The following is a 20,676-nucleotide window of genomic DNA, read 5'->3' as shown; positions in this document are numbered from 1 at the left end:
GGTCAAGAGTCCACTAGGCCTGGCAGAAAATAAGGACTTGGGGGGGTGGGGTGGGGGGCCTCTGAGCTGAATGGACATCCCAGAGATCACCAGTGATGAGAGATGTCGGGGTTCTGGCCAAGCAGAGTAGAAAAATGAGGGATACTAAACCTCCCTGGCATCCAACTGAGAACCCAGGAAAGCCAGCCATAGGAATAGTGCTACCCTAGACCCACTCTAACAAAGCCTAAAAACCAAGCTTTGACAGGTGGAGCTGATCTGCAAGTAACTTGCCCAACGTAACAAAACTCAACAATCTTGCAAGGAAGACAACAAAATCCAGTCTCTCAACAATGTAGCGTGCACGGTTGTTGAGAGCATATAATCATAAATGACTAGGTCTATGAAGAAGCAGGAAAATGTGAGCAACGGTGTGGGTAGACATGGGGACATTTCTGAGTACAGTTTTCAGACATTAATATGTGCTTCAATTTATATTGGCACGACCAAAAGGAAGCATGTTTACTGCTTCTTGTGTATCCAATTTTTTGTTATCAATTATACAATATATAAAATGAAAAAGATCAGAAGTTGGTATAGCAAAGCCTATAAGTTGTTGCCAAATAAGAAGCCAGAACTTTTTACAAGTAGATGAACTCTGGGTCATGACTTCCCAGTATCACAAAAGAGTGAATGACTCCCTAAGCCTTTGCGATCCTGGGATGTTGGCATTTGGAATGTGACATTTTCTTGAGTGGCTTGTCCCTAGGACTGTCTCCTCTGGCTTCCCTCATTAACTGTGGTCTGCCAGGTATTTCTTCTGACACAGAAATAGACTGCAGTGCTCTTTTTTTGCTGTTACCTCATAAACCATGATGTGCATGAGCCAGCCTGCTTTAGTAACTGACTTACGGGGATGTTGGAAATTCTGAGCAGAAATCCCAGCCATGCAGAATAATTGCATCTCTTGGGGAGGTGTTAACAAGCAGAGGCAGAGTTGAGTGCTCCTCAGCTCCAGCTTCCATGGAACTTTCGTTCAACAGCTCCCTGCCCACTGGGCAAGCTCTGTACAGAAGGCATTCATTTTCATTAGTAAATATTAAACGGTGCTTTTCATACTGCTGGTAGATGCTGAGGGTGTGAGGCCCCTCAGGGCACTCCAAGGCTCACTTAACAGCCACAATGAAATTGTACAACACTTACTTTCCCCTCGAATGATATCTCAGTCATCAGGGAAGGTTTTGAAAAACAGCCATGCTGGATAACTTCTGGGAAATTGGTACTAGGGAGCTTGGGGACAACTGACAACCAGGAGAAGTGACTGAGTAGAGTGAATGTGTTTTTTGTTTTGTTTTGTTTTTTTCATTTGGATCAAGTGAACTCATCTTTATCTTTTCAGTTTTTGGTTTGAAATGTACACTTCTAAACTGCATGTTACCTTTTGGACTCAAAGAAAGCACTTATAATGCCTGAGAAAATGTGGCCTACCTTTTGGGGGTACTTTTAAAGTTTTTACCACATTTACGAACAAATAAATTCAATACAGATCAGCAAGTAAGCCTGATCGTATAAATGAAGCTTACTTTGTGTAGCTAATCTATATCTGCCTCCTCCTTGTTCAACTTGACCTTGCTTCTGATATTGGAAAATTGAGAGAAGTAGAATGAAAGTCTGGGGGAAGATAGGGCCATTCGGCTACTGATCCATTCAGCCAACATTTATTCAGAATCAATATGTGCCAGGCACTGCACTAGGTGTTAGATGGGTACAAAGGTGTGAAGATAAGATCCTTGTTTTCAGGGAGCTTACCATTTTCAAGAACCTTGATACTCAAAGTATGGTCCACTGGTCTGAATCACTGATTCTCAACCTATACACTGGAATGACCTAGGGACATTTTAAAGGTACTAGTTTCCTGCACCCCTTTCCCTCAAATTGTGATTTCATTGGTGTGGGGTCTAGCCCAGGCATTGGGATTTAGAAAAAAAAGTTCCCAGGTGACTCTAAATGTGCAGCTGGATTTGCGAGCCATTTGTCTAATATATTGCTTTGCACCCTTGGCAAAATAGCCCAAGATAAAGGCTGTGGCTCATTCTTTTAACCAATTTACAAGCCAGGCGGCAAGTTTGTCTTTTCTAAAGATTTGAAGCGCCTACCCTAGAGGTAGGCGCACCAGCTCGCACTGGTGACTCCCAGAGCATATGGCCCTCTCTATGCCAACAGGTCATATGTTAGGGAGTTGCTCTCAGCTGGTCCCTGCCACTTCTTCCAGGTCACCTGGGGCCATGCTGGCAGGATTGAGCAGACCAGGCACCATGTTAAAGTCTGGGCAAGACCTTCCTCAGACACACCCCGGGACCTGGGCATTCCTCCTCCTGGCCCACTCCAAGAGTGTGAGCTGCTGCCAGGGGGTTTCACCCGAGACAGCAGGGACTTAGGAGTGGCTCATGGGCAGCTGAGGATGGCACTGGGTCACATGCCAAATGCACGTGAGGTTAATGAAGAAGCTTTTCCTGTCCACATTATTCCCCAGGGACTCTGGGACCAGTCCATATAATCACAGTAATGACAATAACAACAAAAAGTTGTGTCACTCTTTATACCTTGCAAAGATTTTCATGTGTATCAAGAAGCTGAGATCCAGAGAGTTTTCATCACCAGTGGGTGGCCTAAGTCTCACATGGCCCACGTTTGCTCTCTTCATCCTCTCTCTCAGTTCCACTAAGGAATGGCTACCTTGTGACATCGTGAGTTGTCTGTCGTTAGCAGTATGCTAGTAGAGAGCAGGTGACCCGAGATAGTGCGCAGAGCGTAGAGCTTGGATTACAGCACACCTGAGGCTCTGCTAATTCATTCCTTAAAAGGCAAAACATCGTTTGCATTTTATAAGGAAAAATATCATATTTTACTCTAATATCTGCCTGGTGATGAGGCATAGAGAAACCGTGTTAGCCATTTGGAGGACTTGATTATGGAAGAGTGAACATTCTATGTCAGAAATAGGTGGCACACAAGTATCACATATTACGCAAGTATTGATAGTCAATGTTGTACCTCACAAATGTGTATTATCGATTATGTTTCAATTTTTAAAAAGATTTAAAAAAAGAAATAGAAGGTCTTTCCATGCTGTTGACTCTCAATAAGGGTCCAGATCTACTTTCCTCTGCTTTCATTCTGATAGAGCTTATTTCTAAGCATCAGTTTTCTGGAAGCTTTCATCTGCATGCTGCTCTTTCATTCATTTCCACCTCCCACCTCATTCAGAGGCCAACCTCTCACCTGCCTACACTGCCCTTTCTCATCCTTATTAGAATCTGAAAATCCACCAGAGTGACTGTTGTCTGGGATTACGCCTGTGGTCCTGGTGTAATTATTAATGTGTCTCAAGTTTGGAAATAAATTAGAGTATTTTGGCTACACTACCTCTCTCCTCAGTGGTCAGTTACTGCCTCATAGTCCATCCTTCACTCAACTCCTGCCTCCTCCTTGGGGACATCCACTTCCACCTCGATGACGTTCTGGCCTCACAAGTCATTGACCACCTGTCCCTCCATTCTGCCCGTTACTCATGGCTGCCATCTGTCCTCATACCTCATGTCGCTGTACAGTAGATGTTGGTTGGGGGCCCTTGCTCTAAGCTCCTGATGGAGTTTGGATGTGTTGTCCCCTCCAAAACTCATGTGGAAATTTGATCTCCAATGTGGCACTGTTGGAAACTGATCGAGTCATGGGGGCGGATCTCTCATGAATGGATTAATGCTCTCCCTGGGGGAGGAGAAGTAGTGAGTGAGTTCTAACTCTTTTAGTTCCCGTGAGAGCTCGTTGTTTAAAAGACCCTGGCACCTCTTCTCTGTCTCCCTTGCTTCCTCTTGCCATGTGATCTGCTTGTACCCGCCGGCTGCCTGCCACTGTCCACCATGAGTAGAAGCAGCCTGAGGCCCATGCCAGATGCAGCTGTCCCAGAATTGTAAGCCAAATAAACCTCTTTTCCTTATAAATTACCTAGTCTCAGGTATTTCTGTTATAGCAACACAAAATGGACTAAGAGAGCTCCTGTTCTTGAATATTCTCTTCTGTGAACACAGCTTCCCACTCTCCCTCTTCCCTTCCTTCAGCTCAGTGATCCTACCCTTGACCTTTCTCATTGTCTCGATTTTTGCCCTTGTTCTCTCCTTCCAGGCTGCTTGGCTTTTCTTGGTCCCACTGTTTTGAAATCCAGTCAAGTACTCCTGCCAGTGTTTCTGTGCTGTTCTGATTCACTGTGTCTGCCACTCCCACTAGGCTCTGAGCTTGGGAGCCCCCATGAGGACATGATGATTTTCTTTTTTCCCCTGGACTCCTCTCCTCTCCTGCACATTCTAGGTCCTCAATAAATAAATTGAATTTGCTGCTGTTTTACACTTCTGGAAGCACAGCCTTTATATGAATAATTCTCTCTTCATCTCTTCCATTAAAAGACTAGTTCTTTTGTCTGGCTGTTGAAGAGGACTTATTTTCACTTCTCATTTTGCTGTCAAAATTATTCCAGTTTCCCTTAAAATAGTTTCTATTGCTGGAAAAAAAATGCCTTGGTTCTCTGTAAATCTCCATCCTACTCCAGGCATCATGGTGCTGTACCCATTTTCTGTCCAGCAGCAGGCCCCCTTTTTCTCTTCTCTTAGTATTCTAAATCGCACTGGCAGTTTTCTTTTTTGACTGTGCTTATATCATCTGTGGACCTTGTGTTTATTCTTATACCAATCAGGACAGTTAGACATATTGTGTTCTGCCTTGATGCTTTCCTTCTCTTGCTTTGAATTTCATAGCATGGGTAGTGTTTTCCTTAAGAAGCAGAGCATAGATGAGCCATCCAAGCCAGTCATCACCAATGGGAGACATGAGAAACACAGTGACATCGTGCACTGTTTTCCCCTAAAGGCATGCATGAGTTCTAAAGTTATTCTGGATAGGCTTTTGTTTACTAAAATTCTCTTTATTGTTTTGCTCACACATGAATCAAAAGGTTTCTTGGGTTATCATTTGCATAAGGCTAAAGTGAAACCTGTATTTGCACCATTTAGAAAGTTTGAAAGAAAAGTAGTAGCACTAAACAATATTTGAGTGCCTTTGTGGACATAGTTCTGTATCAGATGATCTGAAGTGAATGTGTAGGGAAGTTTGGTCCTCACATAAGCAAACCTTTCACACAAGAAAAGATTGAAGATTATTTGAAAAGCTGTTAATGGTTTTCTCCTCTTTTGGTACCAGAGCACTAAGTTGATATCTGTTACCCAAAAGGACCTTGCATAATATTGTATGTCTATCTTTCGTACGTCTCTAAGTTCCCTGGGATTAGAGATCATGTTTAACGTTTAGTGCCTACAGAACTTAAATATATATTGCATTTACTAGATGTTTGTTGAATATCATGAAGTGCAAATTAACATAGTACTGAGTGTTAGAGAAAAATAAAGCATTCATCATAGTCACTTTCCTAAAGGTGAGTTTCAACTTGGATTTTGTAGAAGTGAAGGACGTATCCAGAAAAAGAGGAAAAAATATGCCAAAAATCTCTCAGAAGTAGAGCCTTCTGCAATGAAAGACTTAATTTCCAAGAACTAGGAGTAAAGAAATTCCACCCCCTGTCTCCTTCATAAGTTTTTCTGGTATTGTTGATGACATTTATAACATCTCAGGGTTAGAAGAACCTCAGAAGCCACCAAATCCTGCCACCACCACCCCTGTCTGTAAAGTTCTTCTTCAGAGACTGATGCTGGATTGTTTAGGGGGTGATGCAACATGGGCAGGATTAGACTATTTACCTGGACTTCTCATTGTCATTTTTCCAGAAAAATGAGCATGCTCTCACGGTGGAAGTCTTTTTTAAAAAATTTTTTAAATTTTATTTTGTCAGTATACAATGTGGTTATTGTGGCCCATTACCGAAACCTCCCTCAGTCCTCCATCTCCCCCCTCCCTCACAAAACCTCATATCTGTTTGCTTGTCGTATCTACTTCAAGGAATTGTAATTGTTGTGTCTTCTTCCCTCCACCCAGTTTATTTGTGTATTTATTTATTTATTTTTAGCTCCCACAAATAAGAGAGAACATGTGATATTTCTCTTTCTGTGCCTGAGTGGTTTCACTTAATATAATTCTCTCTAGGTCCATCCATGTTGTTGCAAATGGCAGCATTTCATTCTTTTTTATAGCAGAGTAGTATTCCATTGTGTAGATGTACCACATTTTCCGTATCCACTCATCTGATGATGGACATTTGGCTGGTTCCAACTCTTGGCTATTGTAAAGAGTGCTGCGATGAACATTGGGGAACAGGTATACCTTCGACTTGATGATTTCCATTCCTCTGGGTATATTCTCAGCAGTGGGATGGCTGGGTCATATGGTAGATCTATCTGCAATTGTTTGAGAAACCTCCATACCATTTTCCATAGAAGCTGCACCATTTTGCAGTCCCACCAACAATGTATGAGAGTTCCTTTTTCTCCACAACCTTGCCAGCATTTATCATTCACAGTCTTCTGAATATTAGCCATCCTAACTGGGATGAGATGGTATCTCAGTGTGGCTTTGATTTGCATTTCCCGAATGCTGAGTGATGTTGACCATTTTTTCATATGTCTGTTGGCCATTCGTATATCTTCCTTTGAGAAATGCCTATTTAGCTCTTTTGCCCATTTTTTAATTGGGTTGCTTGTTTTTTTGTTGTAAAGTTGTTTGAGTTCTTTGTATATTTTGGATATTAATCTTTTGTCAGATGTATATTTTGCAAATATTTTCTCCCACTCTGTTGGTTGTCTTTTAACTCTGTTAATTGTTTCTTTTGCTGTACAGAAGCTTTTTAGTTTGATATAATCCCATTTGTTTATTTTTCCTTTGGTTGCCCATGCTTTTGGGGTCGTACTCATGGAGTCTGTGCCCAGTCCTACTTCCTGAAATGTTTCTCCTATGTTTTCTTTAAGAAGATTTATTGTTTCAGGGTGTATATTTAATTCTTTAATCCATTTTGAGTTTATTTTAGTATATAGTGAGAGATATGGGTCTAGTTTCATTCGGCTGCATATGGATATCCAATTATTCCAGCTTCGTTTGCTGAAGAGGCAGTCTCTTCCCCAGTGTATAGGCTTGTTGACTTTGTCAAAGATCAGATGGTGGTAGGTGTGTGGGTTGATTTCTGGATTCTCTATTCTATTCCATTGATCAGTGTGTCTGTTTTTATGCCAGTACCATGCTGTTTTGGTTATTATAGCTTTGTAGTATGGTTTGAAGTCAGGTAGTGTTATGCTTCCAGTTTTATTTGTTTTACTCAGAACTGCTTTGGCTATGTGCAGTCTTTTGTTATTCCGTATAAATGTCTGGATAGTTTTTACCATTTCTGAGAAAAATGACATAGGAATTGCATTGAATTTGTATATCACTTTGGGTAGTATGGACATTTTCACAATGTTGATTCTTCCAATCCAAGAGCATGGGATATCTTTCCATCTTCTTCTATCCTCTTTAATTCCTCTCAGCACTGGTTTGTAGTTCTCATTATAGAGATTTTTCACATACTTGGTTAACTCTATTCCTAAGTATTTTATTTTATTTTTTGGTGGCTATTGTGAATGGGCAAGCTTTCTTGATTTCTCTTGAATTGAAATGCTACTGATTTTTGTGTGTTGATTTTGTATCCTGCAACTTTGCTGAAATCATTTATCAACTCCAAGAGTTTTTTTGTAGAGGCTTTAGGCTTTTTGATATATAGGATCATGTCATCTGCAAACAGGCACAGTTTGACTTCATCTTTTCCAATCTGGATGCCCTGTATTTCCTTCTCTTCTCTGATTGCTCTGGCTAATACTTCCAACACTATGTTGAATAGGAGTGGTGAGAGTGGGCATCCTTGTCTAGTTCCTGTTCTTAAAGAAAAAGCTTTCAGCTTTCCTCCATTCAGGATGATATTGACAGTGGGTTTATCATATATGGCTTTAATTATGTTGAGATACTTTCCATCTGTACCTAACTTGTAGAAAGTCTTTATCATGAATGAGTGCTGAATCTTATCAAATGCTTTCTCATTATCTAAAGAGATAATCATATGGTCCATGTGTTTGATTTTATTGATATGGTGTATCACATTTATGGATTTGTGTATGTTGAACCAACCTCGCATCCCTGGGATGAATCCCACTTGATCATGGTGTATAATTTTGCGTATGTGTTGCTGTATTCTGTTAGCTAGTATTTTATTGAGGATTTTTGTGTCTATATTCATCAAGGATATCGGCCTGTAGTTTTCTTTTTTAGTTGTATCTTTACCTGGTTTTGGTATCAGGGTGATATTTGCTTCATAGAATGAGTTTGGGAGAATTGCCTCTGTTTCAATCTTTTGGAATATTTTGTAGAAAATTGGTGTCAATTCCTCTTTGAATGTTTGGTAGAATTCTGCTGTGAATCCATCTGGTCCTGGGCTTTTCTTTGTTGGGAGCCTTCTGATAACAGCTTCAATCTCTTTTATTGTTATTGGCCTTTTCAGATTTTCTACATCTTCTTGGCTCAGTTTTGGTAGTTTCTGTGTGTCCAGAAATTTATCCATTTCCTCCAGATTTTCAAATTTGTTGGCGTATAGTTGTTTATAGTAGTCTCTAATGATTCCTTGGATTTCAGACGTATCAGTTGTAATGTCACATTTTTCATTTCTAATTTTTGTTATTTGGGTCTTCTCTCTTCTTTTTTTAGTTAGCCGTGCTAATGGTTTGTCAATTTTATTTATCTTTTCAAAAACCCAACTTTTTGATACATTGATCTTTTTTTTTTTTTTTTTTATCACTTTTTGGGTTTCAATTTCATTAAGTTCTGCTCTGATCTTAATGATTTCTTTCCATCTGCTAACTTTGGGTTTGGATTGTTCTTGTTTTTCTAGTTCTTTAAGGTGAAGTGTTAGGTTGTTTACTTGCCATCTTTCCATTCTTCTGGAGTAAGCATTTAATGCGATAAATTTCCCCCTTAGTACTGCTTTTGCAGTGTCCAACAGGTTTTGGTATGATGTATCATTATTTTCATTAGTTTCAATAAAGTTTTTTATTTCCTGTTTGATTTCTTCTTGGACCCATATGTCATTAAGTAGAATGTTGTTTAATTTCCATGTGTTTGTATAGTTTCCAGAATTTCATTTGTTATTGATTTCTAATTTTAATACATTGTGGTCTGAAAAAATACATGGGATAATTCAAATTTTTTTGAATTTGTTGAGACTTGATTTGTGACCTAACATGTGATCTATCCTGGAGAATGATCCATGTGCTGATGAGAAGAATGAATATTCTGAGGTTGTTAGATGGAATGTTCTATAGGTATCTGCCAAGTCCAATTGGTCTAGGGTGTTGTTTAGATCTGTTTCTCTGCTGATTCTTTGCCTAGATGATCTGTCCAATATTGACAGTGGGGTGTTCAGGTCCCCTGCTATTATGGGATTAGTGTCTATTTCCTTCTTTAGGTCTAATAGAGTTTGCTTTATATATCTGGCTGCTCCGACATTGGGTGTGTATATATTTATTATTGTTATGTCTTCTTGATGGATCAATCCTTTCATCATTATGTAGTGGCCCTCATTATCTCTTTTCATGGTTTTTAGTTTAAAGTCTATTTTATCATATATAAGAATAGCTACTCTAGCTCGTTTTTCATATCTGTTTTCATGGTAAATCTTTTTCCATCCTTTCACTCTTAGTCTATGTGAGTCTTTATAGGTGAGGTGAGTCTCTTGAAGGCAGCATATAGTTGGGTCCTCCTTTTTTTTTTTTTTTTTTAATGACAGCTACAGTTTTTATTTATTTATTTTTTTCGTGACCGGCGCTCAGCCAGGGAGTGCACTGGTCATCCTTATATAGGATCCGAACCCGCGGCGGCGGGAGCGTCGCCGCGCTGCTAGCGCAGCACGCTACCGAGTGCGCCACGGGCTCAGCCCTGGGTCCTCCTTTTTAATCTAGTCAGCCAGTCTTTGTCTTTTGATTGGGAAATTTAATCCTTTTACATGAAGAGTTGTTATTGAAAAGTATTGATTTACTCCTAGCATTTTATTGATTTTTGTTTGGATGTCTTAAATGTCTTTCATTCCTTTCTTTCTGATTTACTGTTTGTTTTCTGTATTTGTTGGTTCCTTGGGTTGTAGATAAACTTTTTTTTCTTCTTCATTGTTGGCTTTTTTATTTTACTAGTGGGTTTTGATTTTTCTTGAGTTTTTATGGCAGTGGTAGTTATTTTTCAGGTACCAAACCCAGTACTCCCTTGAGATTTCTTGTAAGGGTGGTCTTGTGGTAGTGAACTCCCGCAGTTTTTGTTTGTCTGAGAAATATATTATTTGCCCTTCATTTTGGAAGGATAGCCTTGCAGGGTAGAGTATTCTTGGCTGGCAATCTCTCTCTTTTAGTATTTTGAATATATCATCCCATCCCTTTCTGGCTTTTAGGGTTTGTGATGAAAAGTCTGATGTTCGTCTGATTGGGGCTCCCTTATAGGTGATTTGATGCTTCTCTCTTGCAGCTTTTAAGATTCTCTCTTTGTCTTTGAGTTTTGCCAATTTGACTATAACATGTCTTGGAGAAGACTTTTTTGGGTTGAATACGTTTGGGGATCTTTGAGCTTCCTGAATCTGAAGATCTGTGTCTTTTCCTGTACCTGGGACGTTTTCTGCCACTATTTTGTTGAATATGTTTTCCATGCAATCTCCTTTTTCCTCCCCTTCTGGAATACCGATGACTTGGATATTTGAGTGCTTAAGGTTGTCTGATATCTCTCTCAGATTTTCTTCAATGTTTTTCATTCTTTTTTCTTTTTTTGTCTGCCTGTGTTATTTCAAACAGCCCATCTTCAAGGTCAGAAGTTCTCTCTTCTGCTTCTGCAAGCCTGCTGGTTAAACTCTGTTGTGTTTTTTATTTCGTTGAATGAATTCTTCAGCTTGGCAAGCTCTGCTACATTCTTTTTCAGGGAATTGATTTCCTTGTACATTTCTTCTTTCAGGTCCTGTATACTTTTCCTCATTTCATCGTGTTGTCTAGCTGAGTTTTCTTGTATCTCATTTAGTTCCCTTAGAATTATCACTCAAAATTCCTTGTCAGACATTTCAAGGGCTTCTTGTTCTATAGGATCTAGAGCAGGAGAGTTATTACCCTTTGTTGGTGTACTTTCTTGATTTTTCATATTTCTGGTATCTTTCCTTTGATGTTTAGTCATTGTGGCAAGGGATTTCATGGTCCACTGCTTCGACACTATTGTCTGGCTAGGATGCTGCTGGGGCTGCCAATTTGGCACGGCTGCCTCAGTGTCTGCTTGGTTGCTCACTGATGCCTTGGGTCTTGGGCCTCTCTGGGGTGGAGCCTCTATTTGATGCACTCAGCCGGGCTGGGGGTGGAGTCCAGTGGTGGCGAGGCCTACTTACTCGGTTGCACACAGGCATTGCAGAGCACATGGTCTCCACGGATCTTGGGCCTCTTCGGTGGGGTGCCTCTCTGGTTGGCGTGCACTCGGCCAGGCTGGGGATGGAGTCTGGCAGCGGCGAGGTTATTTATATTTAAAATTTTCTTTTTGTTTCATTGAGCAAATGTTCCTGGTTGGCAGATAAATTTCCTCCATGTAAAAATTCAGGGATCCAAGTTTCTTCCGTCTTATGTCACCATCATCCTCCAGCACAGGGCTTGGGAAACTTTTTCAATCACAAGGGTGCCCGTACATCCTCGTCCTGGGAGTGTTACCAACAGGTCAGGCTTGGCTTGTCCTCTCACCTTAAACAAATGACAGTTTCTGAGGCTTGGAAGTCCAAAGTCTAAGGAGCACATCTGATGGTGGCAACAGTGACCCAGGTGTCTCACATTGCAAGACAGTGGAAGCAGAGAAAGCAGGGAGAGAGACAAACTCGCCTCTTCTTTTAAAGCCCTCAGAACCACTCCCCTGACCAACATTTTTAATCCATTCACTACTGCATGGTCCTACAATCCCCCATGTTGGAAGTCTTTTTGAGTCTTGTTTTGCTCTGGGTAAATCTGAACTTGACACTTCAAGTGTCTTTGTTTTTTGATGTTGGTTGGGACGAGGATTTACAGTCTGTAACTAAGGACCAGTTTCCGTAATCTGAATTCTCTTCTTAGGAGTCAATTCATACTTCTTCTAACAGTCAGTTTATCCTTGTCACTGGCGGGGGAGGGGCGGAGAAGATGGTAATCATTTACTTCTTACCAGAGGTGGGCCTTATGCTAGTTTATTTAGATCCTCACAAGTTCAGGTAAATAGAGGCCATCTTGTCCTTTAGCAGTCCAAGTACAGCTTAAGTATCTCTCATCTGAAATGCTTAGGAACAGATGTGTTTCGGATTTTTTTTCGATTTTGGAATATTTGAAGAATATATACCAGTTGAGCATTTCCTTTGGCATGCTGGTACTCAAAAAGTTCTGAATTTTGAAGCATTTTGGATTTTTGGATTAGGGATGCTCAACCTGTATTGGACTGCACGATACCAAGAACTCAGATTTAGAAAAGGTTTTCTTCGATTCCACTAAGGTATTATATGGAGCATTGTGCAAAGGGCTTGGGGGTATAATGGTGAAAAAGTCAGATGCGTTCCTCTCTTTGCTGGATGTATGCTCTAGAGAAGCACAAGCAAGCCCCTGGAGGGCCAGGGCTTATGGGGCTTACAGCAAGGCCCTAGGCCAGCTGCACATCTGATACTTCAGCCCTCCTGGCCCTTTCACCAACCCCATGGATCTTGTGGAGGACCATGGCGTCTCTCCATGGGCCCTGAGCATGACCTTCTGTCTTTCCTGCTCATCTTCTTGCTTCTGATGTCACTTTAAAAGTCCTCTGTGTTACCAGCAATTTTTGGAAAGCCTTTGCTGATTCGGGGCTTCAGCTGGAAGTTGTTGATCACAAGTCAGAGGATCAAGTTTTTACTCAAGGATTGCTGTACTTGACAGCAGTAAGTATATTGTATATACATGGGGCAGGAAGAGCTGCCCAAGTGAGGAGGTTTACAGTAGGCCAGGCAAGTCCTGGATCAGGTGGTAGAAGTGGAATTGGGCCCAGGGGACAAATGCAAGAAATAGTATAAAAGTAGAGCGCATTGGACTCCCAACCAATTGAAAATGGGAAAAACTAGAAGTGGCTTTGTGGTGTGAAATTCAATGCCCAGGAGAACCATGGGGCCATTAGGCTCATGGTGGCAGCTTAGCCAAGGCCAGGCTCATGCTGGTTTTGCTCACTGCCTTCTCCCTAGCACCCAGCTCGGTGTCCAGCAGAGAGTAGGTGCTCAATAAAAACTTGATGAATAAGTGAACAGGATAGAGATTATTCAAAGGGAAGCAGGTTTGATCTGGAAGAATGAGGAGGTTTATTCATTTAGTAAGCAAACATTGAGTTTTGTAAGGTGGAGGAAGGGCTTTTCATGAGGACAGCTGTGCTCCATCAACATCGAAAGGAGACGGAGAAGGAGAGCAGCGCATTAATGAGCTCACATAAAGTGTGATTTTTCATATGCTTGCCTGGGTGTCGCAAAGCCCGATTTAATTTTAACAAGCTTTGTGACAGGCTAATCACAGAGGACATTCAGACCTATGATATTTTCTAAGCCACATTTGCAGTTAATGCAATAGTTTTATTTCAGTAAAATTAAAATGAAGATACATGTCCTCTGATCTTTAAAGAAACAAAGAGAAGACCTTATTGATTCAGGACATGTAAAAGCAGCATTGGGTTTTGACTCCCGGCTGACAGCTCCAGCATTCTTTAGCTTTTGTCCTCCCCTCTGACTTTGGGGTTTGTACTGATTTATTAGCTGTTGTCATATTGATATCAGCCTCAAGGAAAGGGCCTCCGTTTTCTTGAAAAGGGATGTCAGACCTTTCTGGAGTGTGCTTGGTCCCATTTCTCACTTCTGCTCTCCTGTTTCCTAGGACTGCATCGACGCAGGCTGGTGGGAAGGAGAGCTCAATGGCAGACGAGGCGTGTTCCCTGATAACTTCGTGAAGTTACTTCCACCGGACTTCGAAAAGGAGGGGAATGTAAGTCTCCATGGCTTTGATCACAGTGCCCCACACACTGTCAGGATTGTGATTTTCATGATGGGACTTGGGATGTGGGATGGGGGAAATTTGGTGTCATGTTGGAGAGCACTGGCAGTTGAGTGTTCAATGGACCTGGGTTCTGAGCCCTCAGCTGCCCTATGCTCTATAACAAGTCCATTATAGGACTCATCCGTCAGCTGGTGACAGTAATCCCTGTTATAGGGTTGTTGCATATATAAATAAGGTAATGTGTATAAAGCACTTGGTGCAGTACCTGGCACATTTGAACACCCATATAAACTGTGAGAACCTTGGATGCTCTGTTTGGTAAGTTGACTGGCTGTGTCCTGTGTAGCATGGTCCTTGGTGGTAGTAACGTAACCAATATTGTGGAAGTGGCACATAGTGAGGCTGAGATGCAGAGCGAGGCATGCTAATCTTCCCACACTATGTATGCATGCAGGTGTACATGCACACACGTCCATGGATGTGTAATACACACCATCACCCATGTTTACTCTTTCTGTGTGGGAACCTGTTTGACGATGCTGTTGTTGAAGTGATCCAGTCCATCTCTGTTTGCCTCACTCCAGGTGTATTGTTTCTCTGCCAATGATGTAACAAGAAATGTTAAAAAGTTAGAAGCACTTTACAGTATAAGGGGACAGCGATTTGGTCTTATCCATCTTGTTCTGCACCTCAGGGCTCTTTGCTCAGGTGTTCACATGACTTCTGCCTACCTTTCCCCTCCTGGGCCATCTTCATGCTCATGGGGCTGTTACTGGACCATGCTAAACCTGACCTTGACACAGCACCATTGCAGCAGAGCTGAAGTACGGGAAGGGTAGCTTCAGTACTGGTGGACTGGTTGCCAAGGATACTAAGCTAGCATTTAACGGTGTGTGCACTGCTTAGACAAATGGATATAATTGTTTAAGAAGCTAGATGGTATTAGCACCCACCAAGATTATGTATGCCTAGTAGATCCTTAGATTGGTTTGAAGCCTAAGGTCATACCTTTTAGACTTTCTAATAGCTTTCTCTCTTGTATAGTTTAGGTGAAGGATGTTCTGTCCCACACCTGTTATTTTCTCTTGGAATCTGAATTTGGGTTCTAGAAAATCTGGATTCTGCTTCCTAATGTTTTTTAGATCCTTGCTACTTAAATTGTGGCCCATGGATTAGCAGCATCAGCATCACCTGGGAGCTTGTTAGAGATGCTCAGATCCCACCTCAGACCTGGTAAATCAGGATCTGCATTTTAACAAGATTCTCAGGTGATCTGTTTGCATATTACACTTAGGGAAGTGCTGGTATCTGTCTAAGTGGTGACAACCCCACCTTCCAGTCCTTTACACAACAGAGAAGAACTCATCATTCAATGAGGAAATTTTCCACCAAGAAGAATCACTTAAAACATTTTTACTAATGAATGTAGCAATAGTGGGTTAACAGAAAATTAGTCACTGAGAAAAACAGACACTAAACATTTAGTAATGACTGAATAGGAAATGTTTTGAAATAATAGGACACAGGAATGAGGTTTGGCAAACATAAAGTATAGTGCTTGTGACTCTAGGCTGTGGCATCAGATAAACTTGGGTTCACATCCTGGCTCTGTCACTTACTTGTTCTGTAGCCAAGGCCAAATCATTGAATGTCCCTAAGCCTCAGTGTTCTTAGCCATAAGATCGTGAGAATAATCGTACCTACATTGTTGAACTGTTGAGAAGATAAACTGAGATGATGCCCATGAAGTCTTTAGCACAGTGCTTGGTGGTTGGTAAATGCCCCATGCAGTGAACCCTTCCAGTCTTTATCATTACCATTACCATGAGAGTGGGAAGGCTCCAGCTAAAACTGTGAAGTAATGAGATAGAAGGCTGACTCTGGTTCTTTTTGCTCTGGCTGATCAAATCAACACAGTTATCTTGGTGTCTTGGTGAGGTTCCCTGGGAATCTGAATGCATCTAAGAACTTTGATGAATAATCATTAAAAAAAAATTCAGTGATTCATAAAATACATTTGTAGCCACAGGCAAGCACAGAATGACATAATCTTCACGTTATTTCTCATATTTTTTCTGGATCTACTGCCTGACAATTGTGTTTTCTTTTCATTCATTCACTCACTTGGTATTTCTTGAGTCCCTTCTCTGGCTACCATGCTGGCCGACTGGAAGTGAAGCTTACACACAGTTGCTGCCCTTGTGGGCTTAGGGTTGGGCAGTAGGTCCGGTGTTCGGGGCCATAGAAACCTGCCAGATGTTTCTGAAAGGAGACCCAGTGTGGGCCTCTCCAAGTGAGTGGAGGTGAGGGGGCCTTCCAGATTGCCTGTTTCACACTTGTCACCTGTCTTTGTGAGCCTGGCAAAAGCTGGTTCCATCCTTAAGCTTTTGGATGCCAAGACCTTCATGGTGATTCTTCTTCCTTTGGCCAAGGAATCTTAGCAAGCACTCCATTGTCCTAAACATTTGCCAACTCATTGGTTCTGATCGAGGTAGTACAGTTTTTTTAAATGACAGATAAAATTGTATGTATTTACTAATACAACGTGATGTTTTGAAGTATAGATACATTGCGGAATGACTAAATCTAGCTAATTAACGTATGTATTACCTCACACGGTTATCTTTTTTTTTTTGTGGTGATAGGTAGTATGGCTTTGAAGGCTAAGGTAAAATCTGGATCATTCTTTAACAAATGGGCCAAGCCTGCGGTTGCCTTCATTGTGGCACCCTGCCTTCCAGTTCCTGGAAGAGCAATTTTTAGTAGAGCAATAAATTCCCTCAGGTGAGAGAGACCCCACAGAGTATTCTTCTAGAAACTCTGTGTTACGTAAGATATTAAGGGAAGCATTTCCAGCGGGAGAAGGAAGTTGTCAGGGATGAGTGGCCTGGGCTTGGCTTGCTCAGTGGGGCATGCACGCTCTTGGGCCCCACGTGCATCTCTCTACCTGAGACAAGCGGCTACTGTCTCTTTGATAGGTCTTTTAACCTTGTCCCTATGAAGCAGAAAACCCCATTTTAGGAAAATAATAGTCATACCTGTCAAAGTAATACCTACAGCTGGAAAGTGATTGTATAATGTGACATTTAGCTTTTAGAAAATTTAAAGTATAACATCCTTTTTCATCCCCTCTGGCCTATAAAACCAGCCAACCAGCTTTGCTGTGGTTGTTATACCAGCCTCTATTGCTGCACCCAGAGTATTGGTGAGTTGGTGACAATGTGACTGGAGATGGCGCTGTCATTTGTTGAGTTGATGGTGTAACGATGATTAGAATCATTAACACAAAGGCACTATGTGAATGACGGAGCCTGAAACATTCTGCCACCGGTTTCGGCAGATGTCAGCTTGTCTTGCCAGTGACTGGGGTTGCTATCATTCACCCAGCAAAGAGGATAGTCTGTGGTGATTAGGGGAGACAGAAGCAAACAGCATTTATTCAACAGCAGGTCTGTTGACTCAGTGGGTGGCACCCGAGCATTCTGATGAGGCTGGCTTATTTTCTGCTGGCGTGTGAATTCAGGTGGTTACCACGAGGCCATTTGGAATTCCTGGCGGTCTTTCTTCCAGAGTGCTCAGCGGATTCTCTCTCACCAGGGTGACAAACGCTTTGGGGCTTTTCCTGAAGATATTCCAGACGAGCACGCTGATCTCTCAGTGCATATTTTAGAGCAATTATGTAAGCTATTTATGAGAGAACCTAGATTCAATGGCTGTCTATTTTGAGCCTTGACAGTAAAATTGAATATCAGAATGAAAAGATTAAATATTCTGAGAGCGCTAATGAAGCAACGTGCTCTGGCATTGTTACTGAAGGATAGCGAGGAGCTTGGTCTCTCAAGAACAGCAGGAACAACTTCTCATTGTCATTAAAAAAGGAAAAACATTAGACTAGGTATTCTGAAAGACAGTGTTTTAAGAAAGCCTCAGGCTTGCTAAGAGAAACTTCACATCCCCGGAAGGAGTTGCTATTCTGACATGGACTGATGATTTGGGGGGCTCATTCTTATGAAGAATGAGGGTGCTGCTTAGGTTCCCAAAGGTGTTTCTCTAGTGAACGCTCCACAGTGGAGGCTCTGCCTCTCAGCCTCAGGGACTCAGAAACCTGCCCTCCAAGATGTCCCTGTGACTGGGACGCAGGCTCACCTTTGCCGACTCACAGAGACTTGTCCAGGTAGCAGGCTGCCAGCTTCCTAATGGCAGCAGGAATGAGGCGCCAGGCAGGAGGGGATGCAGGGGTCTGCCTGCCCTGGGTATTCGTCCCCTATGATCCTGACTCATTAGAAGCTGGGTTCCACCAGAAACTATATTTATCTGGTGCCTGCTGCTGGGAGGGAAAGGAATTAAAACAAGAGGAATTAGTTGTCCTTACAAAGGGTCTGGCAGATATTGTCTGAGGCCCCCTCACACACTAAAGGGAAAGGTTTGCCGAGGGAGCCGAGTGCTGAATTCAGCTGAGCCTGGATAATGCTCGCAAGAACACGGCACCGTTGGCCTCAGCACCTCTCCCTGCTCTCCGTTTTCATGACTGACTGGACCCTTCCTGTTTTTATCAATCTCCAGTGATACCATTAATTAGATTTCCTACTTTCTCATGTACAGTCATGTGCCAACCCAGCTTCCTAAGATTGTTCTAGATCACTCAGCAGAAGTTTTGCATGTTCCAAACTTTTACAGGAAAGAAACTATCTTGCTCAATTCGCACAATGGCTAATCTACCGTAGGTAAATTTTGCTGGTTTAACTCGGACTACCTTCTCTCTACCAAGTTCTTAGGCGGCCCCTTACCTTAGCCCGTATCTTCTGACAATCCAGTTTATAAAATCTGTTCTTAGCCCAAATTGTCTTTGTTCCTCGTCATTGCCTTTAGCCTTTTGAGAACTACAGTAGTTCTAATTTCTAAAGATGCTCAATAAATTATTTTCCTGTTTTTCAGTCTTCCAAAAGAAACAAACAGGTGCTTCTAATAAGCAGCCTGATGAAAAAAAAAATCACCTACATTATCCGTCATGTACATTTCGTTTCCTGGGTGGGTTCACGTGCAGAGGGTGGGCTTGTCAAGGCGTTAATGTTGCCCACATATGGCCTATTGACACAGCCCCAGTGGTCTTCCTCAAAGCCACCTGCATGGTGTGCCCTCTCCCTTCTCCACTGGTACTTACAGCCTGTACTTTCCCAGTTGAGCCCCTCATTCAGTATACTCTTGCCTGAAGTGCTTATTCACTCTATATGAACTGTAATCTCTTTGAAGGTAGAGCCCATGTTCCAAGCATCTCCTTCATGGGCTGAACAGCATGCATGGGACGTGCTTGGCAGTCAGGAATCCCTTGTCTTTTGGTCGCTTGGTGCCAGAGTGGACCTTCCCTTCTCTCCTGCTTGCTGCTCTCTCTTGTATAAAAGAGGAGGGAGTGTGGGGGGGAGGGGGAAGCTGGGCTCTTATCAGATTCCCCTTCTCAGACAAAGGGGGGCCCAGGTCCTTCCATCTGGGCATGGGGTCTGGGCATGGAATCGAGGCATCACTTCCAGGGTGGGATGGATGGAGCAAAGGGGTGAGACAAGGAGGTGAACTGAGAGAGCACCTTAGGGAGAAGCCAAAGGCTGGCTGACCACCCAATAGGCTGTCAGTCTGACTGGGCCCAGCTAAGTGGAAAACCACAGATGTAGGTTACCAGCCCAGAGGCTGAGGGGAGGAAATAGAGAGAGACCCTCCCAAGGGCAGGTTGTACAGTGGCTCCCAGGAATCTCCTGTGTGGGTGACAGGGCAGGCATTTGCTGTGGACTCTGTAGGATGCAGAGAGGTGGTTACAGACACTGTCATCATGCAGAGCATAGTCCCAGCAGCACACTTTAAAGGTGTGGCTGGTCCTCCAGGGGCAGGGGAGAAAAGGGCAGAGCAGAGGCCCCCATGTGTTTCAAGAGCTATGATGGGGTGGGCTGATCGGGAACTGTCCATCTGTGTCCCCTCTCCAGCCTCACTCAAAGACACCTCCAGAGAACTTAGCTGGCTGCATGGAAGAGGGCTTACCAAGGTCCGAAGTTGCTCAAAACCAAGCTGAGCTGTTCTTCCAGAACTATCGTAGTCTCTAACCAAGCCCCACTACAGGGCACCCAGCCATCAGGGTATACCCCTCTGGTTATTTTCAACAAATCCCACCTCTGGGGCCCGAGCTCTGAAAGCAAGCTGGCTCACTAGGAAGAGCAGTTGAGCCAGTTGACAGGCTCTTTTGCTTAGGACTGGCTGGTCTTGCCAAAGGGCAGAGTCAGTCCTGAAATCCTTGAGCAGGAAGCAAAGCTTGCCTTCGGCCAGCCTCATTTTGGAACATTGAGATCTGTTTCCTTCCTGGTAGTATAATGGTAAAACTCAAATCTAGCTGGTATATCCTTTGAAGGATGGTGTTTGCATCTCGGTTCAGGCCAACAAGTCCACACAGGTAAGGATGGCCACGCATGCACTCAGGCCTATATCCTGCATATGGGAAGACAGTGGATGGAATTCGGCACTCCCAGAAATCAGAAAATGTTGGCTCATTGATTTTATCATGCCTCTTTTTAATGAATTCCCACAGTCTGGACATTGAGAGACATGAGTTCTGGGCCCCCTCTGGCTACCAACTAGCTGTTGACACAGTCCCTCTGGACCTCAGTTTTCTCAG

The 20,676-nt window shown here is 42.6% G+C and overlaps 1 protein-coding gene across 6 annotated transcripts in view; it reads left to right on the top strand.

Annotated features, from left to right (window-relative positions):
• SH3KBP1 (SH3 domain containing kinase binding protein 1) overlaps positions 1-20,676 on the top strand; it is a 188,824-nt gene that overhangs the window by 110,945 nt on the left and 57,203 nt on the right. For all 6 annotated transcript variants that reach the window (XM_063083073.1, XM_063083070.1, XM_063083072.1 and 3 more), the window contains one exon: positions 13,905-14,012. In XM_063083073.1, the coding sequence (XP_062939143.1) occupies positions 13,905-14,012 (108 nt within the window). The remainder of the gene's footprint in view (positions 1-13,904; positions 14,013-20,676) is intronic.

Source organism: Cynocephalus volans, chromosome X (assembly GCF_027409185.1).
Source record: "Cynocephalus volans isolate mCynVol1 chromosome X, mCynVol1.pri, whole genome shotgun sequence".
NCBI lineage: Eukaryota > Metazoa > Chordata > Mammalia > Dermoptera > Cynocephalidae > Cynocephalus > Cynocephalus volans.
This window is presented reverse-complemented; position numbering and strand designations above follow the sequence as displayed.